The 18051-nt window shown below is 35.0% G+C and overlaps 1 protein-coding gene across 2 annotated transcripts; it reads right to left on the reverse strand.

The window, feature by feature from the left end:
• Window positions 1-3069: 3069 nt before the first annotated feature.
• Window positions 3070-17023, reverse strand: qtrt2 (queuine tRNA-ribosyltransferase accessory subunit 2). 2 transcript variants are annotated; one of them, XM_067377922.1, is made up of 9 exons: window positions 16969-17023; window positions 16435-16679; window positions 15996-16051; window positions 13023-13099; window positions 12586-12795; window positions 10464-10663; window positions 8122-8273; window positions 6517-6613; window positions 3070-5219 (listed from the first exon to the last, which is right to left on the reverse strand). In XM_067377922.1, exons 2-9 carry the CDS (start codon window positions 16632-16634, stop codon window positions 4982-4984), a joined length of 1230 nt encoding a protein of 409 aa, XP_067234023.1. In that variant the 5' UTR covers window positions 16635-16679; window positions 16969-17023; the 3' UTR covers window positions 3070-4981. The 2 variants fall into 2 exon arrangements, with proteins under 2 accessions (XP_067234023.1, XP_067234022.1); XM_067377921.1 differs by having other exon boundaries at window positions 8104-8273.
• Between the last annotated feature and the right edge of the window lie 1028 nt (window positions 17024-18051).

The following is an 18051-nucleotide window of genomic DNA, read 5'->3' on the forward strand; positions in this document are numbered from 1 at the left end:
AACATTTTTAAGGAAATTTCACCTTGGGTCTCAACAAAGCCATAGAGAATCCATCGCAATCAAGCAGTAAATCTAAAAAGAAATTGTGTAGGGATTCTCAAGTAAAGGTTCTCCAAAGTCATTTCAAACACTGCTATATTAAATGGGTCACAAAAATCATATAAAAAGCATTATTAAAATAAATATCAAAAGGTACAAGTAGACAAGTTTCATCAGAGGCTAAAAGTAAATCTTAATGTACTGGTTACGAACTTTCAAAGTCTAAAAAGAGCTAATTACACAAAGCTTAAAAACTGGCTGTCAAGTTTATGATAAATAGGGGAGACTGGGGCTAGTTGTCACACTTTTTACTCCAGTGAATACTTCTCTATTAATGAAAGTCCATTTCAAAGTCTTGGCTACATTTTCTTGAACATTTCCACCATTTTTGCTTATAAAAAGCACATTTGTGTAATTGACTTTTGTCTCTAAACCTCAAAGTTACTGAGATGAAGCCCTTGCGACGAGTGGAAGCTGGGTTTGGATAAAAGTGAAGTCAAAATCAAGTGCAGGGACTAGCAGTGAAAAGTAGTCCACCAGCTCAAACTTTTTTTTAATGATCTCTCCTGGCTCTTCGGAAAAGGTAATTGGCTAAAACGTGGGGAGGAACCACCTGCTGGGAAAGTGTCGCTCTGCTTTTAAATGGAAATGCAACTTCATGTCACTTATACAAGCACACACATACACCGGGTTAACGTTCAAAAGTGAGCCAACCAGGCTGCCAAATATATATACAGTGGGTTTCAAAAATATGGGATCACACTGAAATATAAATCTGGAAATAAACATTATGAAGTTATATAAATAAGATGTTATATACGAAGTTAAATATAAATATGCCTTGATTTTGTTCTAATAGAATAGGTTTTAATGCTTGAATGTAAAACAACAAATGTAAAAACCTATTTTTCACATATTTTATATTATTGCAGCTCCTCTCTTCCCAGTCTTTCAGCAATGGCCTGGGTTGCATTTCCCGCACAACGATGCTTAACCAAATGCTTTACTCACTGCTTAACCGAAATCAACTATAGATAGTCAAGACCGTTTCCAGAAACTGTATTGTCGCAAATTTGTCGTTCAACCACGTTGGTTACTGATGTCATGCAGTTGGTGGAGTAACTTCTTTTAATTAATCAGTTTGAGAACACATTAATGCCAGATGTTTTGCTATAAATTACGGACATGGCATCTGATGACTAATTAATTTTTCTTTATTAAGTTACTTTGATTTTTTCCCCATATTCAATAGGCTCCTTCTTGCCACAGGTCGAGAACTGTCATTCCAACCACACAACTTTGCGATGATGTTTGCGAATGTTCATTGAAACTATGGTTTTTGGGAAACACAGTTGAACTATAATGACACAGAAACTGTGACCGTAATTGGCTAACTGTTGTTAGTTTGACTCAAACTATCCTAGTTCACATTACTTAAAAACGTATTTTTAGTAGAAATAACTCAATTGAATTGAGTATCGTCAGCTTAAGTGTTTGTACGTTTCACCCAGCAAAGTTAAGTTGATTGAACAAATAAATGTTGACATAACTAAATGGGCAGTGGATCCATAGTTTCCAGCATAATTAGCAAGGGATTGCATTAGGAGAGTAAATTTAGGGATTAATGTGATATTTTAGGTTTTTCAGTAAAGAGGAAGATGTTGTTAGTTTATGTTAATGTTTAATGTTCAGTTATGTTGGACATTTAGAAGATTCTGTAATGTTTTTGAATTATGCAGAAGAGTTTAGGCTGTGAGCGCTCATATACCCATGTTTATAGAATGGAGTTCCTGCTCTCAATTAAATTTAGTTTGTTCAGGAGTTAACGTTTTGAGTACATTTTGTAGAACAAATGGGTTATATAAGGTAAATTAAGTCAATAAATATGTTCACTTTACGTAAAAAACATTCCAAGTAAACTGCACATATAATGTTATATAACACTGACAAATTTTGAAAAAGAAATTGTCAGCTTTACTTGAATTTCTTTTTTTTATACAACTAAATTGTTATATGTATAAATTACTCACTTATATATAGTTACATGGAACCACTTGACCTTGCTTTTTTAAGTAAATGCAACAATTATTTTTTTGAGTGGCTTTTGGAAAATGCACCCATTTTTTATTTGTGTTTCTGTGAAGCCTCTCCTTCCGAAAAGCCCAATGTGCTCTAACTGGTCGGTTGGACAGTGTGTTGCCTTGGGCAGGAATTATTTAAATAAGGAATTTTGTGACATGTACTGTATGTTCCCGGAAGAATCCAATCGAGACATTTCAGGATGTCTGAAGCAATGCTTATTGATATAGAGAATAACTAATTTTGGACTTAAAGGTGCCGTAGAACGTCTTTTTAAAAGATGTAATATAAGTCTAAGGCTGCATTCACACGGGGCGCTGGCGTTAACGCTTCTCGTTTACTTTGAATGGGTGACGTCATGCGTTGCCGAACTGAATTGTGTTCCGTCGCTTCACTCGTGTTGCAAGCGGCAGAAGTTGAAGATTTCTCAACTTTTCAAACGCCAACGCAGGCGTCATCCAATCAGATCGCCCTATGCAAATACCCTAGAGCAGTCGCAGCCAACTGCGTTCGTGCAACACCGGAAAGTAATGTGATTGGCTATAATCACTATAACGGTTGCGTCAGCACAAGCTTCAGACACGCCCTCCGTCAAGCGTTGACGCTGACGCCCCGTGTGAATGCAGCGTAAGGTGTCCCCTGAATGTGTCTGTGAAGATTCAGCTCAAAATACCCCATAGATTTTTTTCTTAATTCATTTTTTTAACTGCCTATTTTGGGGCATCATTAAATATGCGGCGATTCAGGCTGCGGCCCCTTTAAATTCTCGTGCTCTCTGCCCATGGAGCTCGCGACTGCCTTAAACAGTATAAACAAAGTTCACACAGCTAATATAACCCTCAAAATGGATCTTTACAAAGTGTTCGTCATGCAGCATGTCTAATCGTGTAAGTAGTGTTTATTTGGATGTTTACATTTGTTTCTGAATGAGTTTGATAGTGCTCCGTGGCTAAAGCTAACATTACACACTGTTGGAGAGATTTATAAAGAAAGAAATTGTGTTTATGAATTATACAGACTGCAAGTGTTTAAAAAATGAAAATAGCGACAGCTCTTGTCTCCGTGAATACAGTAAGAAACGATGGTAACTTTAACCACATTTAACAGTACATTAGCAACATGCTAATGAAACATTTAGAAAGACAATTTACAAATATCACTAAAAAATATCATGATATCATGGATCATGTCAGTTATTATCGCTCCATCTGCCATTTTTCACTTATTGTCCTTGCTTGCTTACCTAGTCTGATGATTCAGCTCTGCACAGATCCAGACGTTAATACTGGCTGCCCTTGTCTAATGGCTTGATCATGAGCTGGCATATGCAAATATTGTGGGCGTACATATTAATGATCCCGACTGTTACGTAACAGTCGGTGTTATGTTGAGATTCGCCTGTTCTTCGGAGGTCTTTTAAACAAATGAGATTTATATAAGGAGGAGGAAACAATGGTGTTTGAGACTCACTGTATGTCATTTCCATGTACTGAACTCTTGTTATTCAACTATGCCGAGGTAAATTCAATGTTTAATTCTAGGGCACCTTTAATGCTTTGTAACTTTGCAGACCATTTTCATGCTCAAACAACAACATTACACATTAAAGAATGTTGAAAATGTAAAAAAAGCATAATAGGTCCTCTTTAATTCTGATATTATAATTTGCATTGGAAAAAAAAAAATGCTCTCAGACTTTTTGGCCCCACTGTATCGGTATCTGGGGAAAAATAGCTTTAGTTCAATAAGGACATTGCAACCCATTGATTCCCTCTTTGATTAAACAGGTTCTCACTTTTGTGCTTTAACACACTCCCACTCCAACACACTCTCCCTTAAGTATTTAAAGGAATATCCTGCACTGTTGCCCTTTTACGCCTACATCTCAGTACTAGATTGTACATGGCCAACTTTGAAACTTTGTATTGCTCCACTTATGTTATTGTCTCCTTAAAATTGCTTGTTGCAGCATTCCTTATTTGTAAGTTACACCGAGTAAAAAGGTCTACCAAATGAATAAATGTTACAGTACTCACTCTCAAAATGCACTCACACATCCTTAATTAGGTCATAAAACAACAATTAAAATGGATGGTTACGACTCTGGAACCTGAATGGCCAATACAGCATTTCAGCCGTGCTAAAATATACACAGACATAACATTAAACTTTTATCAAAGCAATAAAGCACTTTAGGCTGTGCTATGTTGTAAATATAGTCACAGCTAAAAGGTTTACAGGCACTCTGCGGTGCATTTATTGTAAAGTTAAAAATACTTAACGAAGAGGAATGTAAAGATTGGGAAAAACAAGTCAGTAAGCTAGATTTGCAGAAGTTTAAAACTTAACACAAGGCCAAAATGTTAATCTAAACAATAATTATATTCAATAGTAATAATGCACAATAATAAATATACAATACCATCATTGTAAGAAAGAAAGAAATGCAGCATTTTTCAAAATAAATGTATAACCAGTCAAAAAATATGTGCTAAGGAAAACAGCAGATGGTAATTTTTCGGGGTTTGAAAAAGTGAGAATTTGAGCGAAAGCTGCTCTTTTAAAAAGGTAATTTTTTTCCATTATTAATGCCCCTTCTGAGAGAAATTGTTCATTTGATGCAGCTGATGGCAAATGTTAAATCCAACTGAGTGAACTCTGAAATGAGCCATGGGAATTTAAAAGGTTTGCTATGTCACTCACATTAACACTTTTTGTCTGATATTTTGCATGGCAAGAGCATGTGCATCAGTATCATCTTTTAATTCATGAAACCACATCAAAGCCCTAAGTATGCTCTGATGTAAGTTTGCTTTTGTTCATTCTTTTTTCTTTTCTTTTTGCCCAATATCCTTCAATCATTTCAATCACCTTCTCTGCAACGAAGCACTCTATTTTTAAAGTCCTGCAGACGGTCGCTGGCTATTGCCTCCCGCAGCGCTTTGAAAAAGCCTAGGTAATGTGCCATGTTGTGCAGCATGAGTAAAACCCCACCAAGCAGCTCGTTGGTCACCAATAAATGATGAACATATGCTCTCATGTGCTTTTTACAGCAGTAGCAGCCACAGCCTTCCACAAGTGGGCGGAAATCATCTTGATACCTGAAAGTCAAACAGAGTGTTATGGGGCTAATTTTCACACCAGGGTATCTGCACATTTAGGGATTTTGAAGGACTTTTATGTGTTTCTAATGCAGTATTAAAAGTAAATTTAAGGAAAAATCTGCAATGCAACACAACATTAAAAAAATCTCTTTAAAAGGGAAACATAGCTTCAAATGTGATCAACCAATATGTACAATTGGTGATTATAAGTGGAAGATAAAAAAGGAACCATAATCTGGATGAAACTGTTGCAAAGTAGTTTTAAAATATTGAATGCAACAAACTAAAATGCACTGAAAATCTAGTTAAATAATCAATGCATGCTTTCCACAAAGTAAATGGAAGTGTAAATGTACCAATATACCAATACTTGTCTTGTTGGCAAAGGCTATTTACACTAACTGCACCCACTAATGTCTGGTTGGGCCACACAAGATTAAAAAAGATGTGCACCACTCAACGTCTGCAGTGGCGTAGGCCATAGGGAGTATGGCCCGTGGAAGTAGCTTTTGATGCGTTCGACCAAGAATTCAAATCTGCCTTTTGCCGAACTCGCTCTTCTCCCTTTTCCCATCACATATCAGATTGGAAAGGCATTTATTTTCAATAAATATAAAGAAAATATTTGAAAAGTGGAAATAAAGTGCCTAACGAGTGTTTAATAATAATTAGTTACTTGAAAATGTAATCCGTTTATGTAACTCAAGTTATTTGTAATGCATTTCCCCCAACAAACTACCTAAAAACTATTTGCACTTATTGCAAGAAACTGCTACTTTTATATAGTGTAAACAGAATATATTGTTATTGTCACTTAGTGTAAATAGCATATTGCTAAAAAAAAGGCTATTGTTCCTTTTGTAAATACCATCTAATAGTAAATAGTAAAGTAAAAGTAATATTTATAGTTAAATAATTTTTATTCCATAAAAAGTCTTAAGACCTGCATGTATCATGTACACTCGCTGATGTATATTGGAGGTTTTATAAAGGCAGACATGAGTGTGGGGGTTGGAAAATCCTTTTGTTTAATATCCTTCATCGCTACTTTGAGCACTAATCTGATCTGACTCTAGTGATAGGAGCAATATTATGGAAATGCACTCAGAAGCGAGAATGAATTACTGACATATAACATTTATTTATCCTCATATACAATCTGAGGAGATTGAGATCATGAAAGATGTGAAAGAAAGCATTAGTAGCCTCATCTGATATGAGGAATGAAAAAATGCACAGCTGTATGCGGGGTGAAAGGGTATGTCCTTGTCTCCCAACTAACACACACACGCACCTTTTATCTTTGAGGTTCATTTCAAAAGGCGTCATATTTTCATCTCCATTTGCTTTCAGCTTCTTGACAGCAGGCATCTCTCCATTGAGTTCCAGCACTGTGCCAAATATGTTAACATGATTAAACATTCATCACAAGACAAAACCTATTACATATACATTTCATGACCAGATAATGAAAGTAGTGCATTTTTCATGTCTGGTGTGCACATGCCAAGGAAATGCAATTTTCAAATTGAGTGAAATTCTGGTAGCCTAAAGGCAGTGGCGTTTCAATTAGAAGAACACCAGGTCTCATTCACTAATAATTGAATGGATTATATGGATTTATATGCACAAGAGCACTTCTCACAAAACATTTCGGCTAAATTATTTCTGCTAACACATACAGTATGTACATATATGAATTTTGTTCTCAACATCATTCTAATGTTAATGAATTTGTTGTATTCTAAATGTGCAATGTTTGTAAGCTCTTGCCTAAGAAGCAATGCCAAGTGTGCCATCCTCAAAACCAGTTCAAAATAAATAAACACTTTTTAATACAGACCCAGATTATAGACCTCTCTGCTTCAGTATAAAGCACATTTTTGTACTCTTTTACAGTATATGCAAAAATGTACTTGGAGCATGATGAAGAAAAAAAAAGAAAAAAAGAAAATAAGCGACACATGAGAGAGAAAGAAGGAAAAATAAGGAAAAAGAGACCACAAAGTGGAAGTTTAGACAGAGATGAGAGGGTGCAAAAGAGAACAAGATTGGTGTGGATGAAAACATGTGACCTGTACTGACAGAAGGTGGCAGATCAGGGTGAGGCTATAGACAGTCCCCCTGCAGAGCTCTCTAATTGGCTGAGAGGGTATTTTTTTCCGTTTTCCCCGTGCAAGTGCCTGTCCTGAACTCTATTACCATCCTAACACATCGATTAGCTTCTTCTTAGAACAGACTGCTGCAAACCAAACAGCCCAAATCAATTATTTATGCCCTATAGTGAATTTTTTATCTCTCTTTGTGTGATCCAGACACTTTGTAGACATTCTTTGTAGCTATTCTCACAGAATATGCTTTTGAAAGTAAAATGCAACACAAAATGGTGGGAAACCATACTAAGGTTTGATTCATACATGTTCCTGCTGACAGTGAAGATGGCAAGACGGATTCCCAGGGCTTGGGTTCTGTTCGAAAGGAGCCAATTATTTAATTTGACTGGGGCCTGAACAAACACACTCTCTCTCTAAGACTTTATTCCCTTAAATCAGACTTAATTATCTGAAACAACTAGCAGAAGCACAGCTCCACTTCCACCAAGCCATACTGTGAAAAAACAGTCCCACATACAGCTCACTATTCCTGCTGACACTAATCTGGCAGCAATCACTTGAAATACGACCTTATTCATTCATATTATTGAGCTAAACAGCTCATTTATATATTACAAGATGAATCTAAAATTAAAGTTTCAGTGTTTATAATTTAGAAGCCTTGGAAATTTGAGTATCAGATTTGATATAGTAGGCTTTAAAGGGTTAAGAAAGTGTAAGAAACCTGTAATATCTTTTGAATGGTATAACTATGGGCTTCTGCACACCTGTAGGAGCTGATGTACCTGCCGTCTCAGGGTCAGGATCAATGGTGTAGTCGAAGGAGAGCGCACAGCCCCGCTCCGTCACCTGGAAGGGGAAGACGCTCTCAAACAGGTCCACTCCTGCTTCAGCACAGCTGATGACCTCATCAGGACGGCCAATACCCAACACCAACCTGAAATGGACGGCAATAATGTCAATGCACTGTATGTCTTTTTAGATGGAAAAGGCCCCCCCCCAGCCTTAAAGTACAATATATCAGTCAAATACAAAAAAAATGTTGCATTAATGAGAGTTATTATTAATTAAAGGTTAAATATAAAGTTTAATTAAAGGTCATAGTTGTCTCTGCATGTTAAGCTGAGATAAAAGGTATTTAAACATTGAATAAATTACACACTTCAGCAGTTACCGGTAATTCTAAAGCTTTAGATCTCACAATGCATTTTTTTTCTATTGGCTTGGGAATACTTTTTCAATGTACCTCAGAAAGACAGATTACAGTGAGCTCCAGTGATAAATCAAAGTCAAGTTCAGCCCAGGGTAAATCATTAAGTATTAATACAAAACATGAAGGTTCAATGGAGATGGCTAAAAGGCTATCTCAGAATTACATAGACAAACTCATGCAGTGAAACAAGAATTGTTTTTGAGGTTAGTTTGGGAGTTTGGATAGTCGAACAAACAAATGAGGACCACTAGCACATTGTGACATCTACAAACAAACAAAAAGACAATTGCACACACACACACACACAAAAATGTTCGAAAGGGGTCAGTACATTTATGCTTTTGAAAGAAGTCTCTTATGCTCACAAAAGCTGCATTAATTTGATAAAAAATACAGTAATATTGTGAAATATTATTAGAATGAAAAATATTTTAAAATGCAATTTATTCCTGTGATGGCAAAGCTGAATTTTCATCAACCATTAGGCTATTCCAGTCTTCCGGTCTACCAGTTGTGCCGTTTATTTTTTTTTTAATAATAAGTAAATAAATTAGGGCTGTCAAACGATTAATCACGATTAATCGCACACAAAATAAAAGTTTGAGTTTGCCTAATATATGTGGTTGTACTGTGTGTAATTATTATGTATATATAAATACAAACACATTCATGTATATATTTGAGAAATATTTACAAGTATATGTATTTATTTATATTTTTATTTAATTTATATTATATATAAATAAAAATATTTTGTACATAACATTTCTCTTATATATATACATTAATTTGTGTGTATTTATATATACATAATAATTACACACAGTACACCCACATATATTATGCAAACTCAAACTTTTATTTTGTATACGATTAATCGCGATTAATAGTTTGACAGCCCTAAAATAAATAAATATTTATTTATTTATGATTTAATGCCATATCAGCAGCAATGGCTATATTCATGGAAACCAGCAGTATCACTTCAATACACTGTTTACAATAATTTAACAATTTTGTCTTAAAAACAATCACTATACAAAATCAGGCATGTATACCAATAACAACATTAATAATGACAACAATTACATCAAGTTTTTCAATTGAATATTCGACAGAAATTCTAAAAATGACTCCAGGAGAAACCTTTTTAAAAATGTCCATTAATGTGTTCTCTGTATAAAACCGTTGTCTAATATTATTTAAAAATGGACATTCTATTAAAATATGTTTTACACTCATGAAATGTTGTGCTGTTTAATACTTTTAAGGAAATCAATATTGTAAAATAATATTAGAAAAAACAATTATTATATAAACATTTTACACATTAATATGTTTTAAAATGCAATTTATATAAATATAAACATCATTGTCCACTAATAATAGCATAAATACTGCAGCACAGAAACATCTTGTCCTGCTCTAAATCTAAATTATGTATCCTGTCATCCAGCCTGTCTGCCTCACAACCTTCTCCAGCTCCAGTTATTTGTGACCTGAGATACACCCAAGGGAAATGTCAGTTTCTAACAAGACTGTAAAGCCCAGAGGGAAGCTGCCCTCTGAAGACCCAAAGGATGCTTCCAGATCCACACTGCTTTACTTCCTGCCATTGTATTGCTGTCTGTGTGATTTTGTAACCTCCCAGTCATTCTCCAAGAGAGAGAGAACAGAGAAATCAATCATTACAACACTAGGAACATAAGATGAAGTTTTTTCCTGAAACCCCAGCACTTCCAGCTACCCAAAAAGGATGAGATAGTTGTTATGGGCTCCTGGTGGGATAGAGTGTTGCTATGGCTGCTGAGAATCGAGGTGCATAATCAGGTGGGGATGATTTATCCATTCAGTCTCCAACTGAAGAAATGTCTGAGCCTGTGAGGAAGAAATTTAAATAGACTCCTTTTTTACCTGGGTTTTTCTTGGGGAAGTTCAGCAGTTGTCGCTCTAATCAGCTGAGCCCTCACATCCTGGTCCATGGCAGCAGAATGGAATCCATCCAGGACAAATCCGCCCACAGGACGCTTGGCAGTCTCTCGTGCCGACCGGAGCCTCTCCTCCATAATGTCCCCACCCTCCACAACACCAAATATCTCTGCATGTTTTAATTCCTGTGACAGCCAATTTGCAAATATATAGTGATATATTACTTTTTAATTTTAGTTTTATTAATGAGCTTTTACACACACACTACATAATAATTATATATATATATATATATATAAATAATTTAAATATTTAAATCCTATTGAACAAGCATTTCACCAGCTGAAGAAGAGACTGAAGGCAGAAGCTCCCCAGTAAAAGCAACCATTGAAAATTGCTGAAATAAAGGCATGGAAAAGCATTTTTAAAGTGTGAAACCAAGAGTCTGGTGATGTCTATGGGTCACAGACTCGCTCCAGTGATTGCTTGCAAGGGGTTTACAACTAAATATTAGCTTTTACATTTTTACATTTACTTTAAGTTAAACCTTCCCAATACTTATGTTCACATTAGTCAGAAGGATGAAACTATGAAAGTGCTGTACTTATTTGGTAAAACATTTTTATATATACAGTATATATACAGTGGCATGAAAAAGTATGTGAACCCCTTGCAGAATCTGTGAAAAGTAGAATTATTTTAATAAAATAAGAGGGATAGTAAAAAAAATGCATGTTATTTTTGTTTAGTACTGTCCTGAGTAAGATATTTTACATAAAAGATGTTTGCATTTAGTTCACAAGACAAAACAATAGCTAAATTTATTAAAATAACCCCATTCATAAGTATGAACCATTGATTCTCAATACTGTGTGTGTTTACCTGATGATTTACAACTGTTTTTATGTTTTGTGATGGTTGTTGACGAGTCTCTTGTTTGTCCTGAGCAGTTAAACTGAGCTCTGTTCTTCAGAAAAATCCTCCAGCTCCTGCAGATTCGTCAGTTTTCAGGCATTTTTGCATATTTGAACCCTTTCCAGCAGTGACTGTATGATTTTGAGATCTGTGTTTTCACACTGAGGACAATTGAGGGACTCAAACTCAACTATTAAAAAAGGTTCAAACATTCACTGATGCTCCAGAAGGAAACACGATGCATTAAGAGCCGAGGGGTGAAAACTTTTGAACAGGATGAAGAACAGAATTTTCTGAAGAACAGAGCTCAGTTTTGTTTGTCCTGAGCAGTTAGAGACTTATGAACAACCATCACAAAACATAAAAACAGTCGTAGATCATCATGTAACCACACACAGTATTGAGAATCAATGGTTCACATACTTATGAATGGGGTTATTTTAATAAATTCAGCTATTGTTTTGTCTTGTGAACTAAATGCAAACATCTTTTATGTAAAATATCTTACTCAGGACAGTACTAAACAAAAAATAATTGCATTTTTTATTATCCCTCTTATTTTATTAAAATAATTCTCATTTTCACAGATTCTGCAAGGGGTTCACATACTTTTTCATGCCACTGTATGTGTGTGCTTTTGTCATTTTATGTTTTTTTTAAATACTGCTATTTAGGTTTAATTTATTTTATTTCACTTCTAGTTTTAGTTAGTTATTATTTATTTCCAGTTAATAATTTTAGTGCTTCAACTTAAAAGTTTTTCAGTTTATTTCCAAGGCAACATTTCTAATGTTTGTATACATTTTTCAACTAATATGTATTAACAGAAATGTTTTTAATAATTTTAGTTGACTATAATAACCCTTATACATATACTGTACATTCTTTACTTTCTCATGGCATTGCAAGGCCATTGAGATGAACCTTGACCCCCAAAATGGAGTTTCCCACTATTGTGTGCCAAGTTTGCAATGTAAAGTATATTTAGAAAAAAAAGTTCTGTTTAGAAAAACTAAAAACCTTGTAAGAAGTTTCTCGTCTAACTTTATTGTGTGGTTCTCTCTGAAACACTAAAGTTGAGCCCTGAATAGTTTAGAATATGACCAGTGTGGCATTTGCCAGCTTTACTGAAAATGTATCCTGCAGTCACTGACAGGTATTCAGAACTCAGCCTGTGTTTTTGTGCATTGACCTGTGTTTTCTGGTGCAACACCAGACATTCATCCAGATGGGCCAGAGTCCTGTCCACTGCTTTACGGACTCTCTTGCGAGAGGTATTGGCCTGCCAGGTCTCTCCGTCCGCCATGCTCTGATAGCAGTCCGGCTGGATAGCTGCCTGAATCGCCATGAACCGAGCCGCTGTCAGCTCTATCCTTCCACCGCTGCCCCACACCGACACTGTCTGTTAAATTACACACAAACCATTAAATCCCTGACAATTAACAATAAAGGGATGGCATAGCGTTAGAGGACACAAAATCTCTCTTTCTAAGCCAAAACGGAGCAGTTGAAAACCAATGAGATTTTACTGAATTGCCCTTTTAGACTATTTGTAATGATTTAATTTAATTTTACTCCATCTCAGTGACAAAAGAGGTTAAAAACAATCATTCGACACAGTTCACTAACCTTGTTGGTGACGTGACCAGTAGGGCTAGTGTTCGCAGAATCATGCAGAGAGCAGAAAAGCACAGTATCATGAAGACCTGCGTAAAGATCATCAGCTTCATGTTAATCATGAACGTTAGAAACTACTTCTAATCAAAACAGATGTCATACATCTAAAATGTTTTAACAGCAGTTTCAGTGACTACAATCTCAAAGACACAAATAGTGCCAACAACACAATATATGACGAACTGCAAAATACACTTTTGTTATTCATCCATTTACTAAATCCTCAGCAGTGATGGAATGCATGAGAATTGTCCAATGCAATCAGGCAGAACACTTGTTCATTATGGCAACACTGTTTACCGGCGAAATAAACAACCAAGAGCTCAACTCATTATTCTGAAGATATAAAAATGCATTTACATAGAGATTAGGACAAATTGGGGCACTGATGAGTGTCGTTGATGGCGAAAGTGTACATTTGCATAGCTTGTATAAACTAATTCCCAAATGTAGATTAGGTGAACGTGCACATGTACAAAAGGAACGCGAGGAGGAATCTAAACTCGGTGGTACTGTGTGGAAATGATGATGGAAATGAACTTTGGTGACCAATATTATCATGTACAACAATTTTCTTTTTGTAATTATCCAAATGGAGCACTTCAAGTCACCCTTTGAAATGTTTTCATGGTCACACATCTTAATATTGTGAATGCAATTACCTTTCTCATTTCTTCTTGGATTGCTGAAGGCAGTAACTGAAACAGTACGCTTCTTTTCGTTACGGTTGAAAAATGAAAACTGAAAACTAATTTTTCAAAAATATATCTGTTGCATGCAACCAAGCATGAATACATAATTACTTCTAAACAGTCACTTAGTAGTCAGTGAGAGGAAGAGAATGTGAAAACATGCCTTCAACACTAAATATTAATACAACACCCACTGGGAAATTTTGTTTGGTTGAAAGCTAAAAGAATTTTAAAACAAAATCAATTTTATTTTATTAATTTTTTTTTTTTTTTATATGATATTAATATTTATTATATTTATTATGACTAAATGTGTTTGGGAAATTTAAGGTGAAGAGTGTAATTTCTGGACCTGTGTATTTTGTATAAATTATAATTTTTATAGTACTTTCACATCGTGAAAATGGGAACGGGAACATGTGTGATGTAGCCATGTGCACACTTACTAGACCATCTCATTCTACAGTTTAATGTTGAGGAGGACTCTAGCCTACAAGACTCTGAAGGACTGGACTGGGAAGGACACATACTAGGATGCAGCCTCTTGGGTAGATTCCCATTAATCTCAATTGCAGTTGCTGGACCTACCCTGAATTATATGATTTGAAATCTGACATGTTTGGCATGGGACCACAAAAGTTTACAATTAAGTCAATTGCATAAACTGTAAATGCCATGTGACTATTCATTTTAGGAAAAATTATTTTGACAACAGTGGGACTGGCTGATGGCACCACAAGAGCCCCAAACTATCCATCAACAACTATCCACAGTTGTGGCATAAAAAATAGCCAACAGGAATAATAAGTCCATTTCACACTTATACGAGCCATTCCAAAAACAACAACAACAACAACAACAACAACAACAAAAAACAGCCATCTGTACTTATTAGTATTGTCACGATAGTGGAATTTCTAACTTTAATACGATACCTTGAAAAATATCGATATTCGATAGCATTTTCAATACCACAGGGAAAACTGCCATAGAAATATTATTATTATCATTCCATCATTTTTTTGATAATTTGGGTAATTTTGCTACAATAGTTTCACAGCACAGGGAGAATTTATTTGAAACTGAATTAAATTTACAAAAAAAGAAAGTACAAGTACAAAAGAAAAGTAAAAATTAAACAGATAAATGCTTACAATTCAAGTTACAAGAGCAGCGGGTGATTTTCTTTTTGTCTTGATTAGCATGACAGACAGCAGCAGGTTTATTAGGCTGCTGTCACTTTAAGAGCTTATGCACAGATTCAATACAGTTACACAACATGCGCTGTCTTTCTCAACTATTTACTTTCTGTGTTTAGCTGAATACTTACCAAGACGGGCATTTTTTTTTATATGTGTGTATTTGACCGTTTAAGTGCAATACACCATGAAAAACAACTTAACTTGGTACTCGCGAGCTGTTTGAGAGGTGGTTTTATGTGTGCACCACTTAGTAAAATTATGCGTGGTACAAGCACTATTCAACTGGAGCAAATGAAACAAGTGAGTGACAGGAGGCGAGTGTGTGGCAAACTGAAAATTCGCAGTCGGAGAGAAAAGAGAGAGTGAGAAAGTGAAGCTGGTATGAGTGTATCTATTGATACTGCAGAAAAGCTTCAGATATTTCAGTAGATACATATCGAAATATCGATATTTTTGACAACACTAGTACTTATGAGATATTAGTGATATATTGTTGCTTAATGTTGTGATTAAGCAGGTTTTAATTGCCATCAAGGGAAGAAGATGCTTTTAGAACCAAACGGCCAGCAGAGGCTAAAGAGCAAAGATTAAGCAACCAAAACTTGATCCCTTGGCCCACTTACCTAATAAATGCGAAATGTTTAAAGAAAGACATTATGACTTCTGTCAGCACAAGCTGAAATATTATTACAGACACACTAACCTATGGAAGCTTGTTTCTGCCACAGAATAAAAAATTAAAAGATAATTGTGACTTTTTATCTGACAATTCTGACTTTTTTCTCGCAATTTTGAGTTTATCTCTCACAATTCTAAAAAAAGTCAGAAATGCAAGATATAAACTCGCAATTGCGAGTTATAAAGTTCGAATTGTGACATATAAAAACTGCAATTGAGAAAAAAAGTCCAAATTGTGAGATATAAACTTGCAATTGCAAGAAAAAAAGACAGAATTGTCCATTTCCATACAACCTACCATCTTTTAAACCAAGAGAAAGCAAATAACAAAGTTAGTAGAGTGAACTGCTAACCTGCAAACTTTCTGACACCCTCTTTGAATTCCTCCAGAACCTCTTGATGCTCTGCACTGAAAAAGAAAAAGTGCTGAAAAACTGAAACTACAGAACATTTTCAGAGAACAAATCACACCGTTTCAATATGTGAAAAAATGTTTGCAGAGCTTAAAGCTAGATTCATCCATACAATAATTCAACAATAATATTTCTTTTTTAAATCATATAACGGTTTTCAGGTTGCTTTACAGATGGCAAGAAAAATAAATCATTACTCTCATAGTCTTCCATCCACTGTGAAGATTCAAGTTGTCACAACATCAAATGTTGTGAACCAAACCCAGATCTGTGTCAGCAAAATATGCCATTTTACAGATCCACATGTTTGGCTGAAAAGCAAACTATTTGCCAAATATTCAGTGAATCCCTAACCTTGAATGTATAACTACAATCTTACAGGCTATCCACAGACACTTGTGTGACTGATGGCAGGTCGCTTAAAGTGTGTAATGTGTCCTGGGTCAGATGGGGAACAGTTGCACAGCGAGTGTACAGGAGACAGCCGGGCAACTCTAGTGAGTGCTGCCCTGATTTTCCCAGTCCAGTCAAAATCCCCAGGCGACATCCCTGTACCACTCGGGACAGTTCCAGTTTCATCCTACTTGTGGAGCTGTGGCTTCCTAATGTGGAGGTTTCTCAGATCTAGAGAGAGAGAAGGGCAGCTCATCAACTGCAGAAACTATACGTTCAACCTCCTTATTCTCTCATTTTTCAGAAGGATACATTGCCTAATACGCAAATATGAACATATGAATTAAATATATTAGATATTATTGTGTAGTTTTCATACTTGAATGTAATTTCCAATATAAAAGCAAGCAAGTTCACTACACAGCGAGCACAGTACGCCGCAATAACTTGTTAGCATTGAATTAAAAAAAAAAAAGTCACATGCGACCATTGATAAAACGTAACAGCCTCTCAAGCTTACCAATTTGCTCTTAGCTGCTTCAGAAAGCAGGACATGTGAGAACTTCAAGTCGCAGAAATATTTCGTAACGCTTTGACTTGCGTCTCACATTTACGACGTCATAACATTTCTACAGCACAGAGCTGTTCATTTGATTTTTATATACACATGACTGAATAATTTATTTAATGCAATTTAATGATTTGAGTAAGGTTTTCTTTTGCATATTGTTTATTGTATTCTCTGCTTAAGTCCTGCAAAAGAGTTAAATAATGCATAGTTAAAACTAAAATTTAAAAAAAATAAATAAAACCATTAAAAACACATTTTTGTTGCTTGGAAACAAACGTTAACTGAAAAATAAAATGAAATAGTGGCCAAGGCAACGTTTCCATTTAACTTAATGTACTAAAATTAGTAAAACTAAACTAAAACTGAAATAAAATTAATAAAAACTATATAGACATATTTAAAAATGACAAAAACATTGAATCAAATTCAAATTATACTTATTATTGTGTACATATTAGCAGCTTGATTTATAAATATGTTAATTTATAAAGGATAAAATATATAAACATGTTGTATATTAATGAAGTTGAACATATAATATTTTGTTTTTTGTTGTTGTTGTTGTTTTGTTTTTGTTTTTTGACAACATATTTATTTAACAGGGTAAAATTTATTTATTATTTTGAAAAACACTTCTTTTACTTTATTGGTGAGAAAATATTTTTTCTTGTAAAGACCAAATCTTTTTCCAATTTAAATGTTTTAATAAATTATTCCAGGTAAAGATTGCAGGAGATATTGAGATAATATCTTCAAGAAACAGGCATCTAACTTTCTTGTTTCTATCTTTTTTCCTGAAAAACATATTTTACCTATAGGAGTGTCTATTGGCTCAGGGAAAGTAGTAGTTATAGTAGTAGAGTGAGCGTAGTTCTTAAAAAAAATTGACCGTAGTTGCTTCATTCATGGGTATAATAACCGACGTAACAATTGTTTCCATGGTTTCAAAGTAGACGCTTCAGTCTTCATCAGTTCTTGTTGGGATAAGTAGTTCTTTTTAGGCACCAACTCATGCTACGTCACTTTGCGCAA

This window comes from Chanodichthys erythropterus, chromosome 23 (genome assembly GCF_024489055.1).
Source record: "Chanodichthys erythropterus isolate Z2021 chromosome 23, ASM2448905v1, whole genome shotgun sequence".
Classification (NCBI taxonomy): Eukaryota; Metazoa; Chordata; class Actinopteri; order Cypriniformes; family Xenocyprididae; genus Chanodichthys; species Chanodichthys erythropterus.